General features: G+C 32.2%; 1 protein-coding gene across 1 annotated transcript; it reads left to right on the top strand.

Annotated features, from left to right (window-relative positions):
- Positions 1-1,784: 1,784 nt before the first annotated feature.
- Positions 1,785-2,372, top strand: LOC132753641 (E3 ubiquitin-protein ligase TRIM33-like). Its single transcript, XM_060744135.1, has one exon. It carries the CDS (start codon positions 1,785-1,787, stop codon positions 2,370-2,372), a length of 588 nt encoding a protein of 195 aa, XP_060600118.1.
- Positions 2,373-12,860: the final 10,488 nt, after the last annotated feature.

Below are 12,860 nucleotides of genomic sequence, written 5' to 3'. Positions count from 1 at the left end.
GCCAAATTTGAACTTGATCTAAATTTTCTCATGACATATTTATATTACAAGTTTCAGTTGAATGTGTTTTTCCGTTGGGGAGATAGTGAACGGAAACTGAAAATTTCATATAATTTTCAAAGTAAAAGGGGCATTACTATGCCAAAAATCATCGAACCGTGACCAAATTCGAAATTGACCTGTATTTTCTCATGACATATCCATATATCAAATTTGAGTTGAATGAGTGCAACCGTTACTAAGATAATGAATGTAAACTGATGATGATGGAATGACAGAATGCAGAAGGACGGAATGACGGAACAGGGTAACACTATATGCCTGGCCATTATATGGCGGGGGCATAAATATGACAAGTTAACCAAACTTCTATAATTTAAAGCTGCATGCCTCCAGATGAGCCAAAATATTTCAATAAAATCAACAAATGCACGATTTTAGAAAAAGTTTAATATTAAAGCTTCAAGTATTATTGACATGTTATTTGCATTTAATGGCTTTGCCTTTTTAGTATTTATATCTTTATTTTGTACTGTGTTACTAATGCAGTAAGCGCTATTTTTGCATAATTTGACCTCTTTTTGGTCATAATTGTGCTTTGTAAGTGCCATTGATAATGTGCAGAATGCTTCCACAATATTACTCTTAAAAATTAATTTTCAAATTTTTCATGAAAATCAGCATGAATCTGGAGGAGTGATGCTTTAAGACTCAAATTCAAGGTTAGTTCAACTTTTAGAAAGGTTTTAACCAAAAGGATGTTTTGTCCAAGTATAAAGATAATCAATTTAATAATAACGAAGTTTCAGTCAATTTAAGAAATAATATATCCCAAACTGTGATTTTATTGCACAATAACATCACTGTTTGGAGTTCGGATGTGAGGAATTATATCACGAGGGCGTAGCCCGAGTGATATAATGATGCGCATCCGAACGACAGTGATTTTATCAAGCGAGAAAATCATCGATTTAGATTTATTATTTCAATTCCAACATGACATCAATAAATAATTGCTGAGAAAGCTGATATTAAGCTCAATTGCGCCTGATTTGTTTCCGTTCTTATTTCAGCGCGTCACATTTTTAATGGTTACGTCACGTGTATAATGATTACGTCACACGTCTAAATATAGAACGTCAAACAGTGATTTTATAACATAATAACACACACTTTCGGTTCTTCTATGTTCAATAGGGAAAATTGCGGGTCTTGTTAGAATATAGCATAAATTAGTTAAAATTCAATAATTTAACCATTAAGGTCAAGGTCATAATAGGTCATGGTCAATTCAAGTTAAAGATACATGAAGGTCTTATCATAAAGAATGCTGTGCCTTACTATGAAGTCAGTCCATTCATTAATTGAGTTACAACAAAAAACAGAGAAATTTCAATAATTAAACCTTATAGGTCAATGTCATTTATGAGTAAAGGTCAAGGTGTGTCTGCTTAACTTGAAGGTCTACCCTAACAGATTATCTTCAGTTATCACAAAATTCCAGTTCAAGCAAAGACTAAGCTCTATAGAATTCTGCAAAAGTATACAAATCTACAATAGTTTTCTATCAATGATCATAAAAAAACACTTGAAAACTTTAAATTATGCTTCAAACAAACTAAAAACTTAAAGATAATTTTGTTTTCCTGATTGAATCAAGGGTGTCACAAAATATAGGAAAGAGGCACTAATGGGAATTAAGTATTAGAATTAAAATAAATATTTTTGATTTCCTTAATGAGTAATATACATAATATAAATAACTTTCTATTCTAGGTTACATTATGGCTGTGCCTGGTAAAAAGGAATCTCAGAAACTGTCATCTACACTATCTCAAGGTGGTGCTGAAGATTTTGACATTTTCTGTGAACAATGTGACAGAGATGACATCAGACTACCTGCGTTTGGTTACTGCGTGGATTGTGAGGTACATTTATGTCAAACTTGCTTTAACACTCACAGACGACCAAAACCACTACGCCATCATCAGCTTCTAGACAAAGATCACATGCCAGATAAACAAAACATCCCTAAGTCATTAAAACCTACTTCTGGTGGAAAGACAGCTGATTTGACAAAGTCTTGTCCTAAACATACAAATGAAATTATCAAGTTTTTTTGTCATGACCATAACACACTTATATGTAGTGTTTGTGTAACCCTTCAACACACACCAACATCCTGCCACGTGGACTACATACCTGATTTATCAGGACAGATTTTAGACAGCACTGAGTTCAAAGAAACTCTTAAAGATATTAACAAAATTAACAGACAAATGCTGCCAGATTACAAAAGATTTTTAAAACAAAGAGTTGACAATCAACAATTTCTCTTAAAGATGGCTATAGTAGAAATAGAAAAACTTTAGAAAAAGAGATAAACAAAAAGATTAGATGAACTAGAAAAGGAAGTTAAAGAGACTTGCAACAAAAATCGAACATGAAAATCAAAGAAAGTTAAAAACAACAGAAACAATGTGTGATGACATCAACAAATCACTCCAAGCATCAGCTGATACTCTAAAACATCTCAACACCAACAAGAAAACTGACCAATTATTTACTGAAATGAAAATAGCTCAGCAATTGATATTACACAATGAAAATATAACAAAACAACTACCAACAACTAATGATGTTGATGAATACAATTTTGAATCAAATCATGCAATCAAAAAAACTCCTTCAGAATGAGAAAATCATTGGGGACATTGAGAAAAAAGGAGCTGAAGCAACCGGCTGAACCAATAAATAAGGCTCCAGTACCAATGAAAATATCTACCCCTCGAAACATCAATGTTAAAACATCCTCAGATGAAGATGAAGATGATTGCTGGATTACTGGTATGACTGTCTCTCCCCAGAACCAATTATTTGTAGCAGATTATGAAAATGACTCAATTAAAATGATAGACATAAAAAGTGGAGCAATCAAACAACTACAGCTTGAATCATACCCCTGGGATATCACCGTAGTGACCAAAGATACACTTGCTCTTACATTACCAAACATTTACACAATACAATTCATTTCCTTCTCCTCAAACTCTCTCTCATTGAAAAACAAACTGAAAGTAGACGGAGAGTGCCGTGGAATAAGCCATCATCAGGGGAAACTTGCAGTTACCTTTGTATCTCCTGCTAAACTCCAAATCATGGACTTGAAAGGTAATATTAAAATTACAGTTGAAAAAGACTCCAATGGCGACAGTATTTTAAATAGACCTTGGTATGTCACCACAAACAGTCATTCAATCTATGGTGTCTGATAACGGACAAAACAGAAATCATATGGTTAATTGGCAGGGAGAGATGATAGGAAGAAATGTAGACATTAAAAAAAAAAGGGTATTTCACTGTTAGATGACGGGTCCTTCTTTGTAATTGATGATGGACTAAAATTGTATATATAGAGTAAGTGGTGATTTAAAGACAAAAGACAAATCTATACTGGAGAATGTAGAGGATCCTTATGCTGTATGTTGGTGTGCTGAGACCAGTACACTTTGTTTAAGTACACACAGCAACACAGAGAGTGACAATAATATCAAAATGTATAAAATGATGTAGAACCAAGCAATGGTAATCAATGCAGACATAACAAAACATATTTATCATTACTTAAAGTTGTAATAATACACTCATAAGCATTTCTTATGTAGTATATGTGCTAAATAGAAAAATTATATTTGTGTAGTTTCATTACTAATTTATCAAACTCCTTCAATGAAATAATATTATGCTTGTCAGAGGCTTGTATGATATAAATATTTCATTCAACTTCATTATTTAACTTAAATGTACACTAATTCAATCACCTCTATATATTCTCAATACACATGCCATCTATGCAATATCATAAATTAAATTTTATACTAAACATTTCTAAAGACTTTAAATCCATCTATATATAATACAATATAAATCAGTAAAGATTATAATAACAAACATTTGTTTAATTACACCTCTCCGGCAGACCTGGGGTAATCATTAATTGTAATCCATTGATTTTTAATTGATTACATGATTACACTGTAAATCATCATGTGTAATTTTTTATTAACCTTTGCCACAAAAAACTTGATTAATTTAATTGTAGCAATAATCAAATTTACAAGCTAAAATTCAGTCAGTTTAATTATGATTACAATTTGATTGGTACATTGATTACTTTTTCAGGATTTAACAGCGAAACTATTTCAATTCAAAGGATGCCTTTATTTCTACATGACTGATATACAGTTTAAACTTTTGATTTAACATTTATAAAGTAAAAGTCCTTAATTAAAAACCATCATCTGGGCTGGACCCCAAATGTGGTCTTAATTGTGGGTTGGTCTTAATTGCAAAAATATTCTTTCCATTGCTTACATTCTTTATGACCATTGGTCTGCTTTAGTTATTTAAATCACCTATGAAATAAAAATTATATTCTTCACAAAATGAATTTTGCTGAAAACTCTAAATTTTACCTTCTCACCTTATTTCATACAATAACCCAATAATAACAGTTTTTCACACCTTGTAGAAATTAAGTTGTCATGCAAAGCATTCAAGCAGATCATAAACAAACAAATTTAAAGAATCTAGATAAGTAGTATGACTTTAATGTTACAATTTCTCAACATGACAAATTAGTGTGGTCATAATTAGTAAAATAATGTAAAATAATAATCAACTGAAATCAGGAGTGGTTCTTAAGAGTGAATAAGCGGTTTTGTTCTTTAATTCAGTCTCAATGTAATCATTGACATGAAGAAACCTGTAAACAAAAAGTACCTTATTAAAAAGGGGTGGTTCTTAATAGGAGATTCTCCTTTACTAGTAGAAATGTAAATCAATTATCGAATCAACTTACCCTCTCTAAAATTATTGTTAAAATTCAATTGATACAGTAATTGGGCAAGTCTGAGTAATAATTAATAATCAATTCAAGTAGAAATCTGAAAGTAAAGTTGTAAATAAATCAATATACCTGATCAACATGTAATCCCCCCAGTCTGCGACTCCGTTTCCACAAAATCCATGCATGGATAATACCAAATTATATTCAATTTACTAAAGACGACGATCCAATTTTATATAGTGTAACTACATACTATCAATGTAAGCTTATTATCGAAGGTTGTTTTGCCATATCAAAACCCTTGTCTTAATAGGAATTGGGTCTTGTATACGCATTTGGAGAAATTTCACTGGTTGCTCAGATATACCAGTCACAATATTTAAACTATATGTACACCAACCTTGAAGCGAATAACACAACCAGGACAGATGAGAGAAAGCATGTCACTGCCTACAAAAAAATGGCAATTTAGCAAAAAGAGTAAAACATTAAAAGAATGCATTGCTAATATTCTATGACTATCAAAGCTGGCCCACAACAAACATACTTCATAAAATGGTGTGTGAAAGCTTACAATATGATTATGTACTCAATTACGTTATTTTGTTTCTTTTCTTTCCATGTTGTTAAAATATCCTCGGAAAACGATGTTTAACTTCTGAACTCTGCAATAAAGAATGATTCACAAAATGACTTTATACTATAGTGCTTTAAAAACATGTTTTTTAAATCTGTTGTTGGATTACTAATGTCTAAATATAAATTATGGTATATTATGTATATGTTATGAATATGCAACTAACTCTTCCAACTAAGATAATTCATTTTTTATTTACTTGAGAATGACTTGAAAATATATAAAGAAAGATAATGGCAAAAACCAGGTTTTCAAAAAAGCAGGGGTCCAAAACGCTACAACAGTGAAAATTACATTTTGCTGTATTTAACAGATGTCGTAATGACAAAGTTCTCTTACTGTAATTATATTATACATAATATGTTTAGAGTGATAAATAGTTTTTGTCTATGTGGAATAAATTAGAACTGCAAAATGATTAAGCATAAGTAAAACGGTGAGTGTTATTTCTTAGTTATATGATATTCTCGCCACACAGTGCCCAAGTATTGGCAGTACGTCCAGAAGAGTACTTAGTCAATTATATTTTGGAGGATAGTGCAAAGATAACAGAAAAATGGGTAGGGTCATACCCCTCAATTTTTTATTTCTCCTAAAAGAATAATTAGCCTATTTCTTTCTTCTGGGAGGGAATTTTCTTAACTTTCCATACGAGTTCAAGCACATACTTCCGGGACCTCGATTTAAAAGTCTCACAAAGCACTGGATAGTATAAATTTTAGTTGGCCAGGCACTGGGAATACGAACCCACATGTTGAGACTTACAAAGTCTCGTCGGCTACTAACCGAATTGAAGGCTCTATGGATATATATCGGAAATATTTAAATGCGTTTATCTTTTAAATCAAAAATTGAAACTGAATACTAGATGTTAAATGTTTATATCTCAATAGTAAAATAAATTATACTTGTTGCAATATAATGCAGTTATATTGGCAAACATAGGAATTATGTTCAATGCAAAATCTGTAATCATAAAATACATCACATTTAAACATGTTAGTTAAAAGTCTGAAAAAAATTCCCTGAATGTCCATAACCTGCGCCAAATATATATAAAGTTTCTGCATCCCTTATTTGTATTGATGTAGTATCTAAAAGCACAGCTTGATTAAACTCCCCCCAAAAACCCATAATTTTGTAAACATGAAGCTAAAACCCCTGTTTTGCTGGGAACTGTATAATAGACAAGAACTGTGATCCCATTAAAGATCCTGTAAACCTAATTTTCTACGGATTTAATAATCCATAATAATTTTGTCCATGCAAATAAAGCATTTAATTACCCCCAATATGTAAGTTTCTCAAAAAAGTCCATTTTTGTAAAGAGGTTTACCAATTTTACATATCTCATGCTATAACACAAAGGGAGTGTAAATAAGAATAATCTACTGCTTTCTAGCAATATAACGTCCTAAGTCCAAATTTTTCCCAATAAGTAAACTGAATGCAATATTTTAAATAATGTTCACAGTGAATCCCCATAAGCTGATTAGTGGTGTTGGGGAGAGTCCATCTACGGATACTCGAGGAATGTTCCCTGGGCAATCATTTATAGTACAAATGTGCCAAACACAAGGGTTTCTCTCAATTTTTAATATGCATGCACTTTTAAGCAAGAGTTGAGAAGGAAAAACCAAAAAAATTATGAGTTCTCAATGGAAGCATCATCCAACAAGGTTTTTTGTTTGTTTTGAGACAGCTGAAAAAACTGTAATGCCCGTAATCTTGGATTTTTTTCTTCATTTTATTAATGAAATATTACCTTTATCATGTAACCCACATTGTTAATATTTTTATTCATATTATTTGTTCTTTATTTTATACTCGTTATCTAGTTATAATAGCCATCAAGTAAAGAAAACCCCTGAATTTTAAACGATTATTACACTAAAACTTGCAATAAAGCGTAAAAAAAGATGACACAAAAGGCCAAATGCAAATCAAAAATGGTAGGATACTAAAAGATATTAGTCATCAATGCTTTTTTTATGGTGTTTTTGTGAAGAATGTTATCTGTATTATATTGCCATGAAAAAATTTATCAACAGATAATTTAATGTAACATATTGAAAAATCCAATACCAATTTAATGAACAATTAAAAGTTCATATCACTTCATTATTATATCCTTCTTCTTCTATTACGTCTTTTCATTACTTGATTACAGTATTCAACAAATGAAATTTACTGAGTTTCCAGTTTAATATTATTATCGTCAAATCTGGTATAAAGTTCTCAATTACAATCCAGCATTCAAAATTCGTGTTGAATGAGAAATATAATATTAAAATCACTCAAAAAAACATGACTTACTTTTCTCATTTATAAAGCTGATAGGACGACTTTCCATATTCGTATATTTTTTTATAACTAAGCAATTTTAGTGTCTGTAGAATTAAAAATCGTTAAGCCACATTAACACTTTCCTTACTTAGACTTTTACTGTGTCTAGAGCGGTGTTCACCAGTCTAAATCCAATATAATTTACCAGATAAACACTCCGCTTCTCTAAAAAATTTCGCTTTTCCTGCAATGCTTGCCATAGCCGATGTAATTCTATATAATTGATGTCATTCTTATACGTATATTTTAAGTCAACATAATTTTAAGAGCAACTTGACGATAAAAAACAAATGCCAATATTTACTTACCACTTACGCACAATTTTAAGTAAAACGCTTTATGTCTAACAAAACATCAGGACGAGTAGTTACTAGACTTAAGCACACTCTTAAGGCGTGTTAAGTATGGTGTTAAACAACGCCACCCTTCGTACTTATTCAAAACACCCTATGGCTTCGCTCTTTACTGCAGGCAAAAAGAAAAACCTTTATAGTTCCAACAAGATTTTCATTATAGCTTCTTATATTTATCTACTTACATCTTGAAGCAGCGATAAACGGTTTTCATCAACTTTAGTTTAAACACTTCAGGCAACATGTACTTTCCAAAACATTAACATTCTCCAAACCATGAACCTTTTTAGCTTCAAATAACGTAAACAAAGCGTTCCTTTACTTACTCTAGCTTCAATAACTTAACTTCTGCACAATCTGCACTATTGACATTAGGCCAAACCTAACTCAACTTCCCATCAACTTTCTGTTCTGACCCTTAATTAATAATATAAACTACTATTAATAAAATGTATCCCCAGCCATGCAAAACATATCAGCAGTAAATCAATGATGTTAAAAATTCATTCAAACAGAAATACTTTCATATCAAAGACACATAATGACTGTAATTGCATCCAGTTTAATCTCTATTTAGATCACGATGCAACACAAATGTGGTAAGTACAATAAGTAGGACAACAACTCGCAATACTATAAAAGATACGTATCTATATCCATTTTCGCATCATAAAAAATGCAACAATTTATAAACCCGTTTCCCGCCATACACAACCACCACGGACACAACGTAATGACGGTCTACGTACACATATGTTATTATCAACCACCTAAGAACGTTCACATCCGCGACCTCAGAACTGAGAAGAACATCTTATATCAATATTAAAAACACGACAACAATCCCGACTTCAACTTGAATACAGTATAATGGCACATCCCAAATAAATTTACAGAAACTAACATATCACAGCTACACAACGAACACTTCAGCCGAAATTATCAAAAATATCTTACATCAATTGTAACTGCCGACAAATTCTGAAAGATCTAAAAGCAACTTCAACCGACACTTTAAATTCACCAAGACACGAAATTACGATTTATATGCTACATCTGCAACAACTCTTAAGCCGACGCTGAAACCCTCCAGAAAAAACAGCAATACGTACACAAACACCACTAACGATACCTCACCCAAATTAGAGGAAAAAACACGACAACATGAAATAAACCGATCAAGACCCTGAGAAAAAACACTAGTGCAAGCAACCACTCCATTACACAAGAAAATTCCCCGTATGATACCCGCGTGAAAAATCTGCGCTACCAGAATAACAGTCCTCCAACTCTTCAAAATCCAACAACGAGACGAAATTTAAAAAGAAATGATAATAGATCGGAATTATCCCCACTTTCAACTGTGCACCCTTTAGACAGTGTTAACAAATCGTCGCATGCAGCACGCCACTACAAGTACATTCAATCCAATATGTCTCAGGTGAAAGAAGGAATAACACCCTGAATGACGTTATGACAAAACCAATTTATTATCAATTTACCCGTATTTTTCTTAAAAAGTATAGTACCAATATATATAACGAGTCTAAAGAAGCGCTCTAAAATCATAGATCTAAATATATAAATACACTATTTACCTAGAAGATCAAATCCGACGTGATTTCGCCGAAAGAGAACTAACGCGCGCATGTATTTCTTGTCGGGTCGAGCGCGTTGACCATTTACTAGATTGTTGTGAGTAATGGCATTATCTGAATATTTTTATAACCCTGATGAAGACTGTGATGAGTCCCCGAAAACGTCCGCTTATCATTCCATAAAATAAAACTAAAACTTTATCCCTGTGTTGAATTGTTTGTTCCACTTTATTGTTTTCTTGTATTCTACTATATATAGTTAAAGAAAAGCAACCTATTAACCCCGTTTAAAGAACTTCACTCCAAGAACTATGCTTTTTTGCTCAACCGATCACAGAAAAGAGCATAGTGAGTCACCGAATGCGATCTCTATGACCGGCCTAACACAACAAGTTCCGTAGAATCCGATTATGAAAATCTGCGAACGTGATTACAATTATGACTCACTCCCGCTAAAATCGTTATCGTATTTCGACGACTATCGTAAACAGGAATCGTTTAGCTGATAGCAGAAAACAGTCATTCGGTACCGACCAGTCGAATGGAACTAGTCGGCGGGCCGCCTCGGTGTCTCTTTATGTTATAATTGACCTGGTCGCATATAGACCTATCAGCGGTTTGCATCAGTGCGCGATGTCTCATTTCTTAATTTATATTTAATTTCCGTCTATGCTCTTCAAAAAGGAAAAAAGGAAAAGTAAATCTTACTATATATTATTCTGTTGAAATGTCATGTAAAAGTGTTACCAACTCTCGAGAAATCTATGAAACTTACAAATAACAGATGAATACGAGATACAACACTCAACTTGTCTGATTTGATTGATTGTAAAATTTTAATGTTATCTAATTAACTAACATTATCTATTTGGAATTTAAAAATAACAAGCATAAGAAATAAAATACATTATATATTTCATAAAAACACCAATGCAGTACCGAATTATAAATAAGAGTCGCAAAGTTCGCGTCCAAATCTACATTCAAACCATGAAATTATAACAGAGAAAATCGACAGTTAGTTAAGCAGTTACTATTCGAGAGTCAGAGTGCTTAATACATCAGACCTAGAGGGCAGGCTCAAAAGTTATAGCCTGCAAGTACTCGGCAAAGAGAGACTGCTGGCGCTAGTGGGCCGCTCTATCCAGGATACCACAATTGCGCAGACCATGAGCATAAGTCCCTGGAGTTACCCACGCACTGTGCATCCATAAGTATAGTATATACTAAGCCGACAAAGGCTTTTGAGTGTATTTGATACAAACAACATTTATATGCAATCCAATGGTCGTGATTAATCCTGTGCTTTTCCGAATAATCGACATATTGTTACAAATTTTTTCAATTACAGTTTATAGATAAGACACCTAACATATCTGCATTCGCATGTTACATATTGACTCCGTATACGAATTTCTTTTATAAATGTCGCCACCAATAAATCCCAAGTGCTAAAAAAAGAGCCCCAGGTTTATAATAGGCCATATTGGTGCAGTTGAAAGAAAATGTACCTGTCTTATTAAAGAAGACTGCAAAAAATTGAACAAAAAATTACGAAATATGTTGAACGTAGATTGTAAAATTATGCTATAAAAAGTGGTGAAATGATGAGTGAGAAGTAAGATATTTCTTCTTCTAATATAAATTCTTTACAGATTATATAAGTGTAGATTTAATTCTATAACTTCAGTTTAGGCTATGTAAGTTCTTACACAAGTCTAATCTTTGTACATATAGATCCTAAAGGTTTAATAAAGCTGAGATCATATATAACCGACTAAAAAAAATTAAGTTAGCAAATTAAAATTCAAGACAGGTTATCCAATCGATGTGCAAAAAAGTCTATTTACCAAAAAGATTATACGTCTGCATTATTGAAAAAGAAAAAAGTGTAGAATCCTATAATTATGTGATTTAATTACATACATGTAGAGAGAAGTTATATTTTAGCCATAACGTACTAAATTTATTTAACTCACAGAAAAAATAAATAACATTATATTTAACACCTGGAAATATCATTTACAACACATTTCACAAATTAAAGGTGTACAGTCCATCATATTCTACTTTCTGTGTGTGCTGTGAACTACTAAGATATTGATCCTCAACAAGCGCAATAACAAAATAGTATCGAGTTGAATAACCCCACTAGCATTGAGACCTTCATGAAATAAATTAATATTTGAAAGTGTCTAACTTGTCCACCAGAGTACTATTATCACAATGGTAGTTCAAAAATCGTGACTTAACCCAACTCCGCATCAATATATCCACAGTCCATAAAAAACTAACCTGTTGTTTACCTAGCTAAGGTTATGAGTTTAAGCTCCAACTAACACATGTTGATTATATTCGATCTTTAAAACCCCGAAGAAACAAGACAAAAGCAATCAAAGTACACGAAGCATTTCGTATCCATCAAACGAGTGTTACTCATGCAGACTAGATATATATTGTATATATTTATTACCCAAGTGCCATAACGTATTCCAACACCAATGAAAATAGTATTTGTTCTTGCGTTTTATAGCTTGGTACAGAATGATATAGGGTAAACTGACTAATAATATACCTAATCTCATAAATACCTCAGAGATAGCGGTGAGGCGTAGCTAGTTAGCTGTCACCTCTGAATACTCAGGCCTTCAGAACTTTTGGCACTTTCACATTATTATCCTCAATATCTGCTGATTCAAATGACATTATTTCAACAAGGTAAACAAATTCCCCATAATGCCCTTTATATGTCCCCGTTTAAAGTACCACTGCCTCCCTACCTTGTTGACCATAGGAAGCCCAAAGTCCTACAAACAATAAGACTGATTATGTATCTATTTTCATAATAAACATGAAATGTATATATAAATCTACAAGATTTTTGATTATAACTTATTAAACATTATGTTCAAGATAATCTATTGTTAAGAGATTTCAACTCCATATTAATAATTTAGAAAAGTTTGATGTTTAGGAAAAAATTAATTAGAGCATGTGTATCATTATTATTAGTCTATATGATCTCGAATTCAAAATGTAATTAGTTTAAAGCGTAAACACAAAAAATCTATAATCCT

This window comes from Ruditapes philippinarum, unplaced genomic scaffold (assembly GCF_026571515.1).
Source record: "Ruditapes philippinarum isolate M1 unplaced genomic scaffold, ASM2657151v2 ctg9176_1_1_1_1, whole genome shotgun sequence".
Lineage (NCBI taxonomy): Eukaryota > Metazoa > Mollusca > Bivalvia > Venerida > Veneridae > Ruditapes > Ruditapes philippinarum.
The sequence above is the reverse complement of the archived record's forward strand: the minus strand, read 5'-3'. Positions and strand labels throughout refer to the sequence as shown.

Bases quoted from the DNA above. Each gene is read 5' to 3' on its own strand.
- LOC132753641 (XM_060744135.1), top strand. From the start codon at position 1,785: ATGGCTGTGCCTGGTAAAAAGGAATCTCAGAAACTGTCATCTACACTA.